General features: G+C 56.5%; 1 protein-coding gene across 1 annotated transcript; it reads left to right on the top strand.

Moving 5' to 3' along the window:
• Positions 1 to 6: 6 nt before the first annotated feature.
• FIZ1 (FLT3 interacting zinc finger 1) lies at positions 7 to 6,232 on the top strand. The gene is made up of 3 exons (XM_027978767.2): positions 7 to 222; positions 1,897 to 2,248; positions 3,985 to 6,232. Exons 1-3 carry the CDS (start codon positions 14 to 16, stop codon positions 5,146 to 5,148), a joined length of 1,725 nt encoding a protein of 574 aa, XP_027834568.2. The 5' UTR covers positions 7 to 13; the 3' UTR covers positions 5,149 to 6,232.
• The last annotated feature ends 6,456 nt before the right edge of the window (positions 6,233 to 12,688 follow it).

Here is a 12,688-nt window from a genome sequence, read left to right on the forward strand (position 1 = left end):
GCCCTCACTCAAGATGGCGCCGCCCTGGCTTCTCTACCCTCCAGCAGCTGGGAAAGGGACGGGAAAGAGGGAGAAGGGAGGGCGGCGGGGAGGAGAGAAGCCAAGAAGGCGGGAGGAAGGGGGAGTGTGGGGGAGAAGGGAGCCGAGGCGGAAGTCGAGGGGCCCCCCAGGTGGAAGTGACGCTACCCCCGCTGCCCAAAATGTCGGCGCCCAGAGGGAGGTGTAAGTAATTAAAGAGGAAAGCCGATTGACTTTCCCGGCCTCCCGGGGCCGCCTCAGGGCTCCAGAAACCCCGCTCCGAGCGAGCAAGGTGGACTCGCCGGGCCGCGGGCCCAGCCAGACCTGCCCCTGCCCCGGGCTCCCAGGCCCGCACCTCTCAGGGACAGGGGGGAGGGGCACAAAAGGCCGGCTCTCGGGGCCTGGGTCCCCGAACGGACTGGGGAGGGGGGCCAGCCCCGCGGGCGACTGGGTGGGGAGGAGGCGGGGCTTAGCGGCGCCGGGGCGGAGCGATGGCTACGAGGAGGCTGAGTGGGCGTGGCTTCGCGAGTGGGCGGGATTGTGGTCGAAGTGGGAGGGGCTTGGGCAAGGGGCGAGGTTTTACGAAGGGGCGTGGCTCCGGGAGACTGGTAGGCGGGCCCTAGGTTGAAGGGTCCCTACTGGGGCTGAGTGGGGAAAAGGGTTCATTGTGGATGTGGGAGGAGCTAGGAGAAGGGGTGGAGTTTGTCTAGGGATGAAGCTTTCAGAAAGTGATGGGCATAGTGGAGGGGGGTGGGGTTTAAGCGTGTAATTTGGGGGCGTCTTTAGTGGAAAGTCCGTGGTGGAAATTGGGATTCCCTGGTTGCTAAGACGGTAAGCGTCTGCTCGCAGTGCGAGAGACATGGGTTCGATTCCTGGGTCGGGAAGATCCCCTGGAGAAGGAAATAGCAACCCACTCCAGTACTCTTGCCTAAAAAATTCCATGGATGGAGGAGCCTGGTGGGCTACAGTCCATAGGGTCGCAAAGAGTCGGACACGACTGAGCGACTTCGCTTCGCTTTAGTGGAAATTGCAGGTCTTTATAACTGCAGGTGAAATGACTTAGAGAAGATGTGGATGGCGTCAGAGAGGAATGGCTGAGGTGGCAAGAGAGGGAGAGTGATGGGGCCTTGGAAAGAAAGGGGTTTACCTAAAGCCTGAGCTTAAGGAAAAAGTGAGCGGGATTTAGGAGGTGGATCTTGGAGAAGAGATAGGGACTTCAAGAGGAAGCTCGGAGGAATTTAGCAGACATCATTTAATCAAAACAGCTTAGCTGTTGAGTCTTTGCTGTGCGGTCAGTAAGCACTTGGCGCGTGTGGCCACAATTTTGTTTAGTCCTCACCACCTCCTGAGGTAGGTCCTCCTAGTACCCCATTTTGTGGATGGAAATAGAATCGGTTGGTTTTCTCAAGGATAGTCATGGTCACCCTGGAAGGTTGATTCATATGCCCTTAACCCAAAATCTTTGTTCTTTCATTGGCTAAGAATGTCAGCCTTCCTCTGAAGATGACTTTCATCTTCAAAGAAGAGAGGGGGTGGCTTTCAGAAATACAACAGGCTTCAGGAACAAGGAGACTTTGGAAGGAGTAGGTGGGGCCTGAGTGCGAGTGGGCAGGGCTTAACCACAGTGGGTGGGGCTTGGAGCAGGGTGGGAGTCCAGCTTAAAAGTGATTGGGAAGATAGGCAAATGAGTGGTGGGGGTCCAAGGAGAGTGGGAGGGGTTTTAAGAGCGGTGGGCGTGGCCTTTGACAGATGGGCGTGACTTAGGTAATTGGCAGGATTTCTAGGGACAAGCGGCAGGTCTCTGAGTCCAAGGAGCCTAACTGGGGAGGCTGATGGGGAGGTGACTCCCTCACCCCCCTCCATGTCTCCCTGCTCCAGAGAGAGCCCCCACCCGCCACTGCCCTTGCACCGCGCCGCCATGGATGATGCGCCGCTGCCAGCGCCCCCGCTCCCCGCCCGGGCCCCGGCCCCGGCTCCGCCCGCTGCTGCCCCCCGCGTCCCGTTTCACTGCAGTGAGTGTGGCAAGAGCTTTCGCTACCGCTCGGATCTGCGGCGCCACTTCGCTCGGCACACTGCGCTCAAACCCCACGCGTGTCCGCGCTGTGGCAAGGGCTTCAAGCACAGCTTCAACCTGGCCAACCACCTGCGCTCGCACACCGGTGAGCGACCCTACCGCTGCTCCGCCTGCCCCAAGGGGTTCCGAGACTCCACCGGCCTGCTGCATCACCAGGTGAGTCCTGCAGGCCGGCCCTAGGCTGGCCTCGCTGTGCTGGACTTGCCCTCAGAGTCCCGGAGACCCACTGTGGGCAATAGCAGACAGCTGGCCCCTGAGAAAATTCCTCCCTCCCTCCCCATCGAAGCATCCTGACCAGTGAAACCATGAGGTGTTTCTCTTTGAGTCACCACCCAACCCAGGAACTAAAACATTCACAGTAAATTTGCCCCTTCCCTGCCTTGTGCTTCTGCTCATATGCCAGCATCTGCAACTTTGTGTTCATCTTCCCGTACAGTTTTTAAAGATAGATTTATGTACTTAATTCCTTTACTCAGCAATTATTTATCAACTGATTTCCCAGTTCCCAACCCCGGGGCTACCAGGATGAAACCAATAAAGTCCGTGCCTCCGGAGAACTTATATTCCATTGAAAGTTGTCCATAGCCAGGTAGACAGTCAGCAAATTCACATGCGAGGGTGATCCAGAAAGGAACAGATTTGGGGAAAGAAGTTAAAACAGCAATAGCACTATTAACCATCTGCTATGAAGGAGGAAAGGGGGAAAGCTCTGGGCTACCAGTTCAGTTCGTTCAGTCGCTCAGTCGTGTCCGACTCCTTGCGACCCCATGAATTGCAGCACCCCGTGAATCGCAGCACGCCAGGCCTCCCTGTCCATCACCATCTCCTGGAGTTCACTCAGACTCCCGTCCATCGAGTCCGTGATGCCATCGAGCCATCTCATCCTCAGTCGCGTCCCCTTCTCCTCCTGCCCCCAATCCCTCCCAGCATCAGAGTCTTTTGCAGTGAGTCAGCTCTTCGCATGAGGTGGCCAAAGTACTGGAGCTTCAGCTTTAGCATCATTCCTTCCAAAGAAATCCCAGGGTTGATCTCCTTCAGAATGGACTGGTTGGATCTCCTTGCAGTCCAAGGGACCCTCAAGAGTCTTCTCCAACAGCACATTTCAAAAGCATCAATTCTTCAGCGCTCAGCCTTCTTCACACAGTCCAACTCTCACATCCATACATGACCACAGGAAAAACCATAGCCTTGACTAGACGGACCTTAGTCAGCAAAGTAATGTCTCTGCTTTTGAATGTACTATCTAGGTTGGTCATAACTTTTCTTCCAAGGAGTAAGTGTCTTTTAATTTCATGGCTGCATTCACCATCTGCAGTGATTTTGGAGCCCCCAAAAATAAAGTCTGCCACTGTTTCCACTGTTTGCCCATCTATTTGCCATGAAGTAATGGGACCGGATGCCATGATCTTCCTTTTCTGAATGTTGAGCTTTAAGCCAACTTTTTCACTCTCCTCTTTCACTTTCATCAAGAGGCTTTTTAGCTCCTCTTCACTTTCTGCCATAAGGGTGGTGTCATCTGCATATCTGAGGTTATTGATATTTCTCCCGGCAATCTTGATTCCGGGAAGCTTGTGCTTCTTCCAGTCCAGTGGCTGCCAGACAAGGTAGGAAAGTCAAGGCAAGGTGATGCTCCGGCTGAGACCTGAGGGAAGAGCAGGAATTCGCCATGGGAACAGCATAACAGGAAAAGGGAACAGCCAGTCCTGAGGCTGGAGGGACCAAAAGAATGCGGACAATGGCCGGACGCAGAGAATGAGGAGAGGGTCGCAGCTAGATCCTGGCCCGGTGGACCTGGCCGGAGGCTTCCCCCGCGTCCCTCCGGGAGGCCAAGACTCTGTCCCCGGGGCCAGACTCTCAGCCCTGACGCCAGGCTCTCCCTCCTGCCCTTGCAGGTCGTCCACACTGGTGAGAAGCCGTACTGCTGCCTCGTCTGTGAGCTCCGCTTCTCCTCGCGCTCCAGCCTGGGCCGCCACCTCAAGCGCCAGCATCGTGGGGCGCTCCCGTCCCCGCTGCAGCCCGGCCCAGGCCTGCCCGCCCTGAGCGCGCCCTGCTCCGTCTGCTGCAACGTGGGGCCCTGCTCGGTGTGCGGGGGCGCGGGGGCGGGCGGGGCCGGCGCCAGCGGCGAGGGTCCAGAGGGGGCAGGCGCCGGCGCTGGGGGCTGGGGGCTGGCCGAGGCCGCGGCGGCCTCCCTGCCCCCGTTCGCTTGCGGCGCGTGCGCGCGGCGCTTCGACCAAGGCCGTGAGCTGGCGGCCCATTGGGCGGCGCACACCGACGTGAAGCCCTTCAAGTGCCCGCGCTGCGAGCGCGACTTCAACGCGCCCGCGCTGCTGGAGCGGCACAAGCTGACCCACGATCTGCAGGGCCCCGGCGCGCCCCCGGCGCAGGCCTGGGCCCCCGGGGCCGCGGGCGAGGGCGGCGAGGCTCAGCCAGCCTGGGACGGCGGGCTGCTCCTGGGCCGCGCCGGGGGCGGCGTGCCTGAGCTGGGGGTGCTGCTCCCCGAGGGCGGCGGCGAGGCGCCCGCGGAGCCGTCGGAAGACACGCTGTACCAGTGCGACTGCGGGACCTTCTTCGCGTCGGCGGCGGCGCTGGCCAGCCACCTGGAGGCGCACTCGGGCCCCGCGGCCTACGGCTGCGGCCACTGCGGGGCGCTGTACGCGGCGCTGGCGGCCCTGGAGGAGCACCGGCGCGCCAGCCACGGCGAGGGCGCGGGCGCGGGCGGCGCGGAGGCGGCGGCAGCGTCCGCCCGCGAGGGGGAGTCCCCGTCCGAGGAGCCCGCGTCTGCCTCGGGCCGCGGCAAGAAGATCTTCGGCTGCTCCGAGTGCGAGAAGCTGTTCCGCTCGCCGCGCGACCTGGAGCGGCACGTGCTGGTGCACACGGGCGAGAAGCCGTTCCCGTGCCTGGAGTGCGGCAAGTTCTTCCGTCACGAGTGCTACCTCAAGCGCCACCGGCTGCTGCACGGCGCCGAGCGGCCCTTCCCCTGCCACGTCTGCGGCAAAGGCTTCATCACGCTCAGCAACCTCTCCAGACACCTGAAGCTGCACCGGGGCATGGACTGACGCGGCCGGGCCGTGCGCCCCGCCATCCAACCTCCCCTCCCCGGCGGGCAACTCAGGCCTCGGGCCCCGGGAACCTAGGGACCACGAGGGAGGCTCCCCACTGGCCCTCCAGAGCCAGGCACGAGCCCGGGGAAGAGGGGGCCCTGGCTGGAGGACAGGGGACCACCCAGCGCCTGCACGGGCCCCTCAGCTGGTGGGCGGCAAGACTAACCTCGAGGGTCCCGGATCTATGGAGAGACTCCTAACCTCGAGGCCCCTGGATCACGTGCTGAGCACCCCCAAGTCAGTCGGCCTCTAAGATGTGGGGACCTGGGGATGACAAAGGGGTCTCCACAAGTCCTCCTCCTCTTGGGGGCCCTAATAATAAAAAATGGGCACCCCTTCCCCACCCCAGGGAAGACTGCCCCTCTTCCTAAGAGCCATCATTCCAACCACCTAGATCTAGAGAATGGGGGGAACCATGTCCCCGGATTTCCCTGGATCCCCCCGCAAATGCTACCCACCAGGAATCACTGGTGCCCCCAGATAACAGATATAGCCGGAATCTGCCTCCTCCCCTGTCACTTATACCCTGTGTGGAAAGAGGACCAGGGTAGTTGCCCGGTCTCGCTCCCCTACTACGGAATGGATGGACCCTAATGATCTTTCCCGCCCCTCAAAACTTAGAATAGGCTGGTTCAGAATCCGACACCCCCCGCCCCCTGTAGGATGGACTGATGGGGATGCACGTAGACTCCACCCCCTGTCCGCTGGAATGGGCGGGTGCGGGTTGCTGCCTGCACCCCACTCCTTAGAGCGAATAGGGCAGACATTCCTCCCCTCCCTCCAGCGTGGGGGCCGGTCAGCGTCATCCCCTGCTCTGTGAGCTCAAGAGTGGGGCGTGGGGTTCACCGGGGTGCCCCTCTCGCTCTGCGGTAGCACCTGTCAGTCTTTCCATCTCCGTCAGTTTGTCTCCGTGTTCTTCCCAGCGCCAAGGGGAAGGGGGGTTTGGCTGGGGAAGTGTCCCCTGTGAGCCTTGACCTCGCCCCCTCGCCCCACTCCCCAGCTCCTCCTGGACCCCAATAAACGCTGTCCTTTCAGCTGCTCCCGTCTCATGTCCCGATCCTTGGTTTTTAGGGACGTGGGGGCTTCTCCCTCCCTGAGTTACAGCAGGGAGACAGACAAAGACAGAGCTTTCCTTTCGCCGGAGACATTTCGAGTCCTCCAATCCCTCAGAGACTGCCTACCACCTCGTGGCATGTGAGAATCTTGATTTTTCCCATCAGGGATCGAACCGGTGTCCCCTACACTGGGCGCGTGGAGGCTTAACCACTGGACTGCCAGGGAAGTCCCAGTGTATGACCCTTTTAATGTCAGGGATGGTTTAGATCTCATCCGAGTGGAACCCTGCCTCTGAAAAGCAAAATCCACCCCCAACGGACGGACATGCCCCCTGGGACCAGACACACGCTTTAGAAACCCTCAATCCCACAGGACACGCCCCCTAAACACCTAAAGGCCCCGCCCCTTAGGTGCTGTCTCCCAGGCAACCAAATTTGTCCCTGAGCGTCCTTCCCCTAGATTAGGATCCGCCCTTCTGAGAGCGAGCAGACTTTCCACACTGTCTTCTACACACTAGATTGTATTCCTATGCTGAGTGCCAGGCACTGTAATTCCCCCTGGGGATCCAGCAGAGAACAAAATTACTCCCTGAGAAAACAAAAGGCTGGGCTGTGTCACCTTAGGAGGAGTGGTCTGGTGGGGGGGGGGCGGTGCTTCTCTGCAGAGGTGACACCTGATCTGAGACCAGAGGGTGAGGAGGGGCGGGCCAAGTGGACAGCTGGGCCAGCCCAGGAGGGGAGGGGCCGGTGAGAGGAGGTGGAGAGGTGAGCAGGAGCCCGGGCAAGCAGACCCTGGGCTGACACAGGCATCTGACTGTGCTCCGTGGACACGGATAAGCACGACTGTTAAGTGTGAAGGGATGCGACTGCTGCTGCACTTCCCATGGGTCCCTCCGGCTGCTGAGTGGAGAAGGGGGCTGAGGGAATGCAGAGCAGGCTACTGGAGTCCACCAGGAGAGAGACGTGCAGGCTTGGAGCCGAGCGGTGGACAGAGCAGGGTGGGGGGGGTGGGCGCCGAGATGAATCCTGGAGGTGGGATGAGGGAGGGTGTGTTGTGTGTGTGTGTGCGTGTGTTTAATGGAAAAGGAGGAATTGGGGTGGGGGCTGGTTTCCTGGTGGGGCCGAAAACATAGAGAAAGCAAGTTTAGGTAGTGGCTAGAGGGGTCACGAGTGCCATCTTGAGCTTCTTAAATTTGAGATGCTTGGGAGGTGGTGGTGTTCAGTGGATAAGTCATGTCTGACCCCACGAACTGCAGCATGCCAGGCTTCCCTGTCCTCCACTATCTCCCGGAGTCTGCTCGGACTCCTGTCCATTGAGTCAGTGATGCCATCCAACCATCTCATCCTCTTGCCCCCTTCTCCTCTTGCCCTCAATGGTACACTTTAATAAGGCTCTGCTATTGATAGGCCTGAACCCTAGAGAAACCCTGAACTCAGAACCACTGAAATACCCATTGCTATGATCTGAGCGTGTCCCCCCAAATTCATATGTTGAAATCTTAGTACCCAATGAATATGATGGTATTTGGAGGTGGGGTCTTTGGACGGTGCTTAAGTCAGGAGGGTGGAGCCCCCACGAATGGGATTCATGACTCATAAAGGGCTTCTTTGTAACTGAAGGGACTCGAGAGAGACTGTAGCCCCTTCCACCCCACGTGGCCACAGCGGGAAAGCACAGCAGTGAACAAGGCCCCTCAGCAGAAGGCAAATGCTGGCACCGTGACCTTGGACTTCCAGTTTCCAGAACCGTGAGCAATAAACTTCTGTTGTTTATAAGCCACCCAGTCTGTGGTATTTTGTTATACCAGCCTGAATGGACTAAGACATTCATCACCAATACAGTGAATAAATAAAAGGTGGTATATTTATCCAGGCTTCCCTGGTGACTCGGATGTCGAGGAATCCTCCTGCAACGCAGGAGACCCAGGTTCAATCCCTGGGTTAGGAAGATCCCCTGGAAAAGGAAATGACAACCCACTACAGTGTTCTTGCCTGAAGAATCCCCATGGACAGAGGAGGCTGGTGGGCTACATGGGTCCACATAATTGCACAAGGGTTGGACGTGACTTAGCGACTGAACAACAACAGCAGCAAATATTATGCTATGAAATACTATAGGCACTTCCTTGAAGGCCCAGTTGTTAAGAATCTGCCTTGCACTGCAGGGGACACAGGTTGCATCCCCAGTGGGGGAACTAAGATCCCACATGTCCTAAGCACCTAAGCCCACATGCCACAAGGAACCTGCCACAACAAAGACCCAACCCAGCCAGATAAATCCATAAACACTATACAGGAAGAGAATGCATGAGTACAGAGACAGATAGTTACACAAGGGAAAGTTACAAAGAAGCCAGGCCAAAGAAACCAGATAGGTAGAGTCCCTTTCCGAATCCACCACATGGAAGCAAGCAAAACTGAACTGTAATGTTGTTTAGGACGCCCTGTGGGTGTGAGCCATCTAGAGGAAAACTTTTATTTTCCCCTGTAAGCTCGGGGTGGGACATAGTGGAACCTTCTATGGGGCTCTGGGGCGGCTGCCAACATTCCTTTTCTTAATCAGCTGGTTATTTTATAATTCTTTGTTAAATTGTGCGTTTTTATCATGCCCTTTACACCGATACGTCTTATACTTCACAGAGAAAAAAACATTTAAAGGAAGGAGATAAGTTTGAGGGCAAACAAGTGGGAGTTTGTCACTCAAGAAAGACGTTTTGCCTGGAGATCCACACGTGCCCACTTGGGAAGGTGGCAGGTCGGCCCCTGGGAATGCTCAACCTCTCCTCTCTACCCCCACTACTCAGCAAGGGGAAGCAGACTCACCCATTTGGGGTAAAACATATATGTATATATTTCTCCGAGTTGGAAAAACAAGACCCACCTCCTTAGGTACAGGTACCGCCCCCAGGGACAAGACCCGCCCACTTGGAGACCCACTGGGCCTGCAGAGCCGAGGGCCTGGAAACGTGCCAGGGTTGTCATGGAGACCCCACCCCCACCCCGCCTGGCAGTAGGGTGATGAATAGGGACCTCCCTCCACCTCACCTGCACACAAATCCTTTCTCTTCCGAGACGGTAGTGAAAGGAATTCACCCCCTTTCCCGAATGCTCCCCAGTGCCAGGGGGTGGCCTGGACCTGGTCCCCTACTCGTGACACGGAGACCCCATTTTATCGATGTGCTCAGTTGAGGCTCAGAGGCTGAAGGGGTGGGTTTTACCCTGGGGGCGATCTCACCGGTTCCGGAGCGTCAATTACTAGCCAGACGCCGGCGACTCCCACGCGTCTGTGGGCGGCGCTGACTCCCTCGCGCAGACCCGCTCACCTGCGCTCCGCATCTCACCCCTCCCCACCGTAGTCTTCCCTTCCAGGGCGCCCCCACTGCAAAACCGCGTCTTCCTCACCCCGCGTCCCTCTTTGTGTGCGCGCTAAGTCGCTTCAGTCGTGTCCCACTCTTTGCCACCCCCTGGACTGTAGCCCGCCAGATTCCTCGATTTTCCAGGCAAGAATACTGAAGTTCGTTGCTATGCCCTCCTCCAGGGGATCTTCCCCACCCAGGGATCGAACTTGCGTCTCTGAACATCTGCTGCATTGGCCAGTGGGTTCTTCACCAATAGCGCCACCTGGGAAGCCCCTCGGCCCTCCTTATTCACCTACAAATATTGCCCGACGTGCGACGCTCACTAGGGTAAAGCGGGTAAACAAACAGGTGAAGAAACCCCCCGCCCTCGGGCGTTCATACTCCAGTGGAAGGGGAAATAGGCAATCAGTGGGCAACTGATACACAGACTAATATTTGTGATACGTACAATGTTGAAAATTAGGGCCAAGCAAGGACTAGATGGTGACAGGAGAGCTCTTAATTTTTATTTATTTATTTAACCGCGCTGCGCGGCTTGTGGGATCACAGTTCCCCCATGAGGGATCGAACCGATGCCTCTGCCATGGAGGCGCGGAGTCCTAACCACTGGGCTGCCAGGGAATTCCCAAAAGGGCTATCTGAGCTAAGGTGGACGGGACAGATGTCTCTGAGGAGATCTGTAAGAAACGAGGTAAGTAAGGAAAACATGATGGCACCCCAGGAGAGAGCTACCCAGGTGTAAAGAATCCGCCTGCAGTGCAGGAGAAGCGGGTTCGATCCCTGGGTTGGGAAGATCCCCTGGAGAAAGAAATGGCAACCCACTGCAGTATTCTTGCCTGGAGAATCCCATGGACAGAGGAAAGTGGCTGGCTACAGTTCATGGGGTCACAGAGTCGCACACGACAACCTAGGAGAAGAGCATTCCAGGCAGAAAAGTGCGCGTGCAAAGGCCTGAGAGTGAAGGAGCCAAGAGCGCGGTGAGGATGGAGCAGAGGGAGAAAGGCTGGAATCCGTTAAGGGAGGCTCCAGGGTTCAGGCAGGTAGGGAGGGGAGCGGGGGTGTAGGTGAGGAAGGTGAGGAGGAAGAGGTGAGAGCCCTGGGACCCTGTTCAGCGCGGGAGCAAAAGTGATTGCGGCTTCCAAGAGCTGGAGACAGGACTCCAGGGAGGGGCGGGGCCGCCAAGCAGGGAAGCCAATGAGGAGGCGGTGGCGGCGGGAGTGGCACCCAGAAGGGCAGAGCTGGGCCAATCAGCACAAGGCCCCGCCCCCAACCAGGGGACTCCGCCCCTGCCCAGGACCCCGCCCCCTGCCCTAGCCGCCCCGCCCAGGCCTCCTCACTCACCTGGACCTGGTCCCCGCCCCCTCCCTGCTCTGCTCCTCCATCTCCCCTGCATCCGGCCCGGCCTCCGCGCGGGTCCCACAGGAATTTCTCTAAAACACTAATCGGATCATGTGATTCTCCAGTTTAAAACCTTTTCAATGGCTCCTCAGTACACTCGGAATGCGTCCGGCCTTCAGCCTGTACTGGGAGGCCGGACGTCCTTGCTCGTGCGGCTCTCGCCATGCCCCCATCCAAGGCCCCATGTTTCCCCCCCAAGGCACGGATTCCCACGGCCGCCGCCTGCACATACGGACAGCACGCTGATCCCTCTGAAACTGCTTTCCCTCACCTTCATTCCTGAATTCGTTTCTTTATTTAGGAAAAAATAGTTTAAGGCTTTAAAATATACATAATAAAATAATACACACACCTAGGTATGTACCCAAAAGAATTGAAAACAGCCATTAAAACAAAAACTTTACACGTAACGAATGCTCTTAACAGTACTGTTCACAACAGTCCAAAGGTAGAAACTACCTAAGGTTCCTGAACAAATTAATGGATAAACAAAATACAGTAACCCATACACGGAATATTACTCAGCCATAAAAAGAATGAAGCATTGGACTTCCCTGGTGACCCATGAATAATAATCAGTCTGCCAATGCAAGGGACACGTGTTCAATCCCTGGTCTGAGAAGATTCCGCATACGGTGGAGTGACTAAGCCCTTGAACCACAACTACTGAGCCTGTGCTCTAGAGCCCGGGAACTGCAGCTACTGAGCCCGTGTGCTGCGACTACTGAAGCCTGCATGCCCAGAGCCTGCGCTCTGCAACAAGAGAAGCCACTGCAATGGGAAGCCCATGCACCACAGCAAAGACCCAGTGCTGCCAAAAATAACTACATACAAAAGAGTGGTGTTGACACAGGCTACACATGGATGGACCTGGAAAACACTGTGAGTGAAAGAAGTCAGTCATAAAGGACTACACACTGGATGACTCAACTGATATGAAATAGAGACAGGAAGACAATCATTGGTTGCCAGGAGCTGAGGGGAGAAGGGCATGGGGAATGACAGATTAATAGATCTGGGTTTCTGTCCAGGGTGATGAAAAAGTTCTGGAACTAGCCACTGGAGTTGATTGTACAACTTTGTGAATGTTCTTAATATCACTGAATTGTACACAGTTCCAAATGGCTAAAATAGTAAATTTTTATCTTTTTTTTTTTTTGGCTGCACCACAAAGTATGTGGGATCTTAGTTCACCAATCAGGTGTCGAACCCACAACCCCTGCAGTGGAAGCCCAGAGTCCTAACCACTGGACCACCAGTGAAGTCTCTAAAGTGGTAAATTTTATGTGTATTTTAACAAATAAAAATATACACACGCACACATTCATAGATTGACTACTAGTTTTAAAACATAAGGTACTCCTGATTCCATAGATTTCTCCCCTTCCCTGACTGTCTTTCCCTTCTCAGAGGTCACCCTACCCCAAATTTGGTGCTTATTGTTTCCACGGATGTGTTTAGACTTTTGATCATTAAAATACAGCATTATCGACCAAGTGCTTTTAATAATCATGCTCCTCACCCACTATTATCTCTCTCATCTCTTTGTGAGATACAGAGACTTAGACCCACCACTTTGAAACTCTCAGGACCTCACTTTACTGCTCTATGAAATGGGAGAGTAACGTTACCCACTTCCCAACAGGCTGGGAGGGATTGGGGGCAGGAGGAGAAGGGAACGAC

Source organism: Ovis aries, chromosome 14, assembly GCF_016772045.2.
Source record: "Ovis aries strain OAR_USU_Benz2616 breed Rambouillet chromosome 14, ARS-UI_Ramb_v3.0, whole genome shotgun sequence".
Lineage (NCBI taxonomy): Eukaryota > Metazoa > Chordata > Mammalia > Artiodactyla > Bovidae > Ovis > Ovis aries.

Bases quoted from the DNA above. Each gene is read 5' to 3' on its own strand.
- FIZ1 (XM_027978767.2), top strand. From the start codon at position 14: ATGGCGCCGCCCTGGCTTCTCTACCCTCCAGCAGCTGGGAAAGGGACG. The intron at 223-1,896 runs GTAAGTAATTAA...TCCCTGCTCCAG, and splicing joins GTCGGCGCCCAGAGGGAGGT to AGAGAGCCCCCACCCGCCAC. The intron at 2,249-3,984 runs GTGAGTCCTGCA...CTGCCCTTGCAG, and splicing joins CCGGCCTGCTGCATCACCAG to GTCGTCCACACTGGTGAGAA.